The sequence below is a fragment of the Cynara cardunculus genome (genome assembly GCF_001531365.2).
Source record: "Cynara cardunculus var. scolymus isolate 2C chromosome LG 12, CcrdV1, whole genome shotgun sequence".
NCBI classification, from domain to species: Eukaryota; Viridiplantae; Streptophyta; class Magnoliopsida; order Asterales; family Asteraceae; genus Cynara; species Cynara cardunculus.
In genome coordinates this window covers 18788627-18795326 of record NC_037539.1, presented here as the reverse complement: position 1 = coordinate 18795326, position 6700 = coordinate 18788627, and the positions used below count along the sequence as shown (strand labels likewise).

General features: G+C 40.6%; 1 protein-coding gene across 1 annotated transcript; it reads left to right on the top strand.

The window, feature by feature from the left end:
* The first annotated feature begins 2222 nt into the window (after positions 1-2222).
* Positions 2223-4339, top strand: LOC112523760. The gene is made up of 2 exons (XM_025133438.1): positions 2223-2988; positions 3375-4339. The coding sequence occupies exons 1-2, from the start codon at positions 2223-2225 to the stop codon at positions 4337-4339; spliced, it is 1731 nt and encodes a 576-aa protein (XP_024989206.1).
* The last annotated feature ends 2361 nt before the right edge of the window (positions 4340-6700 follow it).

The window sequence follows — 6700 nt, the reverse complement described above, 5'->3', positions numbered from 1 at the left end:
TCCAAATGGACCCGTTAAGGAGCCTTAAGACCCATTCTAACTCAATTAGTCACATTAACGTCTAGTTACACTAAATATGACCGATTTAGTGTCTTTTTGATCCAATTAGACTCCTGGTGAAAAAATGTGCTAATTAAATCCTATACAGCCTGATGAGACTAATTATGACCTAGTTAGTGTCACGTTGACCCAATTGGACTTATCAAGGAGAAATATGCCCATTATATCTACAAACACCAAATGGACCTGTTAAGGATCATTAAGACCCATTCTACCACAATTACTCCCATTAACTTATGATAAGAGCAATTATTACGCATTGAGTATCATATAACTCAATTAGACTCAAATAGAAGAAATAAGCCCATTATACGCATTAAGGCCCGACCAAACTATTTTACTAAACTAAACTACATGGACCCTAGTTGACCACGTTGACTTTTGCTCTCAAGATGGCGATCTTGAGTTAGGGTTTTGATGTTTGTCTTCTTGATCAAAGCTATGTGAAAGTGTTCATTGTGGCTGTGTTTTGATTGCGTTTGGGGTGTTTTTTCTTTGGTTTTGCTCTTGCTACTCATTGGTGAAGGCAGAGGCATTTCGAAATCTGTTTTAGGGTTTGTTCATCACGGCTGATCCCTCATCGGTTTCTTGTTTTCGCTGTTTGTTCTAGTGTTGGTGGTAAGATCGTTCTCTTATAGTCTCCGCCTGGTTGGTTTCTGTTTTGTATCGTTGCTAGTTGGCTGTAGGGCACCTTCTAGGGTTTTGTCCTGACCTATCCGGCGGTTATAAGGGATCTTAAATGGTACATTGTTCCTTATTTGTTTGGTTGCCGCAGTTCTGGTGTGGTTGTGGTAGGCGGTATTAGGGTTTCTTCTTGCCTACCTGCTGTTGTCTCTCGTTAGGGCAGTGATTGATTCCAGATTCCTGTTGCGTCTTGGCTTTTGGTTTTTGATTGATCTTCATTCGCTTTTGTTTGTTAGTGGGTTGCGCTGCTTCCTAGGGTTTTCGTTTTATTTTGTAACTGCCGCTGTTTTGTGTTCACATTTTATCAAGTGGCTGCTGGTTGGTTTATGATTTTATGTGAATCCTGCTGCTCTTTGGTCAAGAAAATAGCTGATGTCGTTATCTGTAGGGACTGTGTAGAAAGCTGCTGTTTTGCCTTACCCTACGACTCTAGCTGCTGATTGTATTTGCTATTTCTGGTTTTTTTGTTGGTTTGGGTGCTGCTGTTGAGTTTTGATGCAGTTTTGGTTCTGCTTCCTCCTGCACTTGATCATAGCTGTCATCCTTATGATTTTATGCATTTTGAAGCATAATTTTATGAGTTATACGGCTTCTGTTCGATCTGGATTCTGTCCGTGACTGGGGTTAATTTTTCTGCATGATTTTCTTCCTTGCTGAAAGATTTTCCTTGCTGCTGTTGGTTGGTTTCATTCAAGGAATTGTGGTCTTCTCGGTGGTTTTCAGCTTGAGTTTAGCCTATAGCTGAACTTTTGTGATTTTATGTAACACTTGCTGTTGTGTTTCATTTATTCACGAGTTTTGCTGCTGGATTATCTGGGTTGCTAGCTTCCTACACTGCTTCACGTGGATTGTATTTAGCTGCTGTCCAGGTTCTTTTTCTTTGGGTTAACTGCTGTTTTGGTGAATTTTACTTTGCTGGTGGTGATATCCTTGGGTCTTCTTCGTTTATTTCTGCTTCTCTTTTGGTTTGAGGGCTGTTGGTTTTGGTTTCCCGTTTTCTACGTACATTCTAAGTGTTTCCGGGGTCTTCGTCACTTTCGTTGAATCTCCTTGATAGATATTCAGCACCTCGGGTTCCGAGGTCTTCGTCTATCTTATTAAGGGCGCTAAACGTTAGTTTCAGCATCACGGCTTCTTAGTGTGTACCATGGAAAAGGGGGATGAATCGGCTCCTTTACCTACTGACACTTCTAGAACTTTTGTTTTTGAGAGACTTTCATCTCTCGAAAATGCGTCGAGAGGTAAATTCAAGTTAAATTTGTGAAAGCGGTGGGATGTTCTTTTGCTACGGATCTCAATTTTTATCCGCTGGTTGATAAAAAGGAAGTAAGCGTGAAAATACCGATTGAAATGGCTAAGGAAGCGGCTAAAGCATATAATTCGGTATTGTATAGTTATTTTTTGGGCCCTCGTATACCTTTTCCCTTAGTGAAAAACTTTGTTAGACGACGTGGGGAAAGTTCAGATTCAATGATGCAATGCTAAATGAAAATGGGATTTTCTTTTTCAAGTTTAATGATGTAGGAGGGTGTGATCAGGCAATTGAAGCTGGGCCATTAATGATAAGCGGTATTCCTCTATTTCTTCATCGTTGGGATCCCTCTAAGGGATTGAGGAAACCTGTACACTCCTCTTGTCCGTTGTGGGTGAAATTGCATAACATTCCTCTAGTTGCTTTCAATAGAGAGGGTGTTAGTCGTGTAGCTAGTGTTTTGGGCATTCCTAAACAGATGGATTCTTGTACTGCTGCAATGTGTGAGAAGGCTTGGGGTCGGCCCGAGGTTGTTAAAGTGTTGGTTGAGGTCTGGGCTATTGGGGAACTAAAAAGGAAAATTGAGGTGGAAATTCCAAACTTAAATGGCGGGGATACTGAAAGAGTACAAATAGAGGTTGCATACTTATGGGAGCCGATCCAATGTTCCCATTGCCAAATATTTGGTCACAAATTCTTGTCCTGTGCAAAAGCTGCTAGTCTCAATAAAGGGAAACACGTCGATATGAGAAAAGACTCAGAAGGGTTTATTCGAGTGGAGAAAAAACAATGGCGTCCCAAATGTAGAGGTAAGCATAATCAATCTAGTACCCGGCAGGTAATTGAGATTGAGAAATATGGCCCTCAAGCTCCGTCCTTGGAACCGTTTACATCACGTCGAGAACAGAAAAAGGAAAGGAATATGGGTACTTCTAAAGTAAACCCGGTTGTTCAACATGGAAATAATGCGAGGAATGCTTCTGGTGATTCAGGTATGAATGTTGTTTCTAGGACCTCTTCTTCCCAGTCTTCCCAATCTTCTCATTCTACATCTACTCCTCTTCTTTCTTCTGTGATAAAAAACTTCCGTTTACCGTGAAGAGGGGTTATGAAAGACCCTGTGGAAGCTTCTAACCGATTTGGGGTTCTTGAGAATTTAGGGGGAGAGGATGTTCCATTGGTCTCTAATGATGGTGTTGGAAAAGATCCTGTTGAGCGGAATGTGGATGAGGATAATCGGGGTCAAGGGGATGTACCACCCTCTTCATCATGTTAAACTTTGCTTCGTGGAATATCCGGGGGCTCAACTCTCCAGTTAAACAAAAGGAGGTGAGGAATTTTATTCATTGTAATGATTTATGTTTATGTGCCATTGTAGAGACGCATGTTTCTAAAGATTCCCTAGAAAGCATTTGCCATAATTCTTTTGGTCGATGGTATTGGATGTCAAACCAAGCTGTGTGTGAGTCTGGAACTCGTATAATCCTAGCTTGGGATTCACGAGTTTTAGATGTTATGGTCTTGGAGATCCATAGTCAATTCCTAATTTGTAAGGTTTTGTTACGGGGTGGCCAAGATTATATTTTCTTTTCACTGGTTTATGGGGCTAATGTGTGTACTGCCAGAAGAGAATTATGGTCAGGATTGCTGAAATTTAAAGTTCTGATTGGTTCTCATCCATGGATTGTAATAGGGGATTTCAATTCTATGTTATTTCCACATGACGGGTTTGGTGGGTCTTCTCGGCGTAATATGGATATGTCTGAGTTTTGTATGTGTGTTGAGGATGTAGAAATATTTGATATACACTACACAGGGGTCCATTTCACTTGGAACCAAAAGCCAAACTCAAAAGGGGGTATCATGCGTAAACTTGATAGGGCTATAGCAAATTCGGAGTTTACTTCTAAATTTCATGATGCTTGTGTACAGATTCATCCTTTGGACCTTTCGGACCATTCGCCGATGGTCTTATCTTTCAAAGGTGGTGCTCGAAAAAGGAGGTATGGTTTTAAATTTGACAATTTTCTGACTGACCACCCAGCTTTTTTACAAGTTGTTAAGGATGAATGGGCTAATCATATTGAGGGCACATTTATGTTTCATATAACTTCTCACTTGAAAGCTCTCAAAACATTGCTTCGTAAACTTCGGAATTCTTATGGTAATCTTGGAAAACGTGTCTCTTTTCTGAAGACGGAGTTAGATCGTATTCAACTGGATGTAGATATGGACCCTTCTAATGATGAGTTGGGTCTTGAACTTGGTCATATTCGTATTGCATATCAGAATGCTTGTTGGGACGAGGAATGTGCGGCTAAGCAACGGGCCAAAATTAAATGATTGAATGAAGGTGATATGAATACCAAATTCTTCCATAATGTCATCAAAGAGCGGCATTACTCAAACACCATTAATTCAGTCTGTTCTAGCAGAGTTGATTACATCTATGGAGAAGATGTCTCGAAAGTGTTTGTTGATAATTTTAAAGAATTTTTGGGTGAGACTTTTGTGTCTTCCGATCCGTATATGCCTGCTGATGTTTTCACAAGAAAGCTATCTTTGTCGGAAGCTAACTACATGATCCGGCCAATTCTAAATGATGAAATTAAAAATGCTATGTCTAGCATTGGTAATTATAAAGCTCCTGGATCTGATGGATATTCTTCTAAGTTTTTAAAAACTGCGTGGGATATTGTTGGTCTTGATGTGGAGATTGCTATTCACAATTTCTTTTATCGAGGTAACCTCCCGAAGAATTTGAATCATACTTTTATATGTTTTCTCCCTAAATCTGTTGATGCTTCTAGGGTTATGGATTTCCGGCCTATAGCTTGCTGTACAGTGCTTTACAAATGCATTAGTAAAGTCATTGTAAACAGAATGAAGGGATCTTTGGATTTCTTAATTGATAAAGCTCAATCGGCTTTTATTCCGGTTAGGAGAATTACGGATAATATTTTTATGGCACATGAGCTTGTTTCTGGGTACAAGTCCTCTATGGGCCCACCTAGATGTGCGTTTAAAATTGATATCAAAAAAGCTTATGATACTGTAGATTGGCGTTTCCTCATTGTTATGCTTCAAGGTTTAGGTTTCCATCCGGTTCTAGTTAAGTGGATAAGGGAGATGGTTTCTACCACTTCTTATTCACTTGCGATTAATGGTAATTCCTATGGGTTTTTTCATGGAGGGAGGGGTCTTAGACAAGGGGATCCGTTATCCCCATATCTTTTCACGATTGTAATGGAGGGGTTTTCTATGCTCCTTAAGCAATGTATTCGGGAAGCTACTGAGTTTGGGTACCATCGGGGTTGTGAGGAGCTGGATTTGACTCATCTTTGTTTCACTGATGATTTGTTTGTGTTTACTAAAGGGGATGTTCTTTCAGTGGAAGTGCTCAAGAAGGCTCTTTTTCTTTTTCAGAGTCGTTCGGGATTAGCACCAAGCCTTGAGAAGAGTGAAATTTACTTTGGTAATGTGCCTCATAATATTAAGGAGGCCATTCTAGAGTGTCTTCCATTCAAGCTTGGTTGGTTTCCTGTCCGATATTTGGGGGTTCCTTTATCTCAGGCTCGGTTGAAGCTATGTGATTATGCTCCGTTAATTGCTAAGGTGAAGGGTCGTATTCTTAATTGGAAGTCCAAGTTTTTGTCGTTTGGAGGGCGTTGGCAACTTATAATATCGGTCTTGCAATCCCTTCAGCTTCATTGGATGTCGGTATTCTTATTCCCGTCTGGGGTAATCCATGATATTGAATCTATTTTTAGGAAATTCCTTTGGGCTCCAAGGGATGATCCTCAAGGTTGATGTCGGTTATCTTGGGATGTGGTCTGTCGACCTCTTGAATCTGGAGGTCTTGGGATTAAGCGGTTGTCCACTTGGAATAGAGCGTTACTTGCTAAACATGTGTGGGATATTTTGAGACATCGGGATTCTTTGTGGGTTTGTTGGGTATATAGTCATAATCTTCGCTCCTCAAACTTCTGGTTGGTTAGGAAAAGCTTAAATTGGTCGTGGGTCTTTCGTAAGCTATTGGACTTGCGTAGTCAATTGTGCAAATTTTTCATTACTCAGATTGGTGATGGTCGAGATACAAATGCTTGGGAGGATGACTGGCTTTCCTGTGGTCATCTTTTGGCTTTTATCTCTTACCGGTTTGTCCATTCTTGTGGGTTCTCCACGTTTATGACGGTTCGTGATCTTCTGATGAGTTGGGAGGATGTTTGGCCGGATGATTGGAGTAGCAGGTTTACTGAGCTACATTCTTCTCTGTTACCTACGTTGATTGATTCTTTTCGGGACAGAGTTATGTGGGGTGAAGATCGTACTTCTGCTTCATATTTTAAGGTGAGTAAGGCTTGGGATGTGTTAGAGGGTTCTCACTCGATTGTTCCTTGGCACAAAGCGGTATGGTTCTCTGGCCATATCCCTAAGCATGCATTCTGTTTGTGGTTAGCTTGTCAGAAGCGTCTTCCTACACAAGATCGTATGCTTTGGAATGATGAACCTCCAGATCTGGAATGCTTGCTTTGTAGACATTGCATGGATAGCGATTCCCACTTATTCTTTCAGTGTTCTTATGCTCGTGAAGTGTGGGGTAGTATTTTGCATATTACGGATATGACAGATATGCCATATACATGGGATCTTATTTTGGACACAATTTCGGATTCAAGTCAACGACTGAAAGGTTAAAGAAAA

What these genes read in the sequence shown, in the direction of transcription:
- LOC112523760 (XM_025133438.1), top strand. Translation starts at nt 2,223, where the DNA reads ATGCTAAATGAAAATGGGATTTTCTTTTTCAAGTTTAATGATGTAGGA. An exon ending in GAATGCTTCTGGTGATTCAG is followed by an intron (nt 2,989 to 3,374) that starts GTATGAATGTTG and finishes GTGCCATTGTAG; the next exon opens with AGACGCATGTTTCTAAAGAT.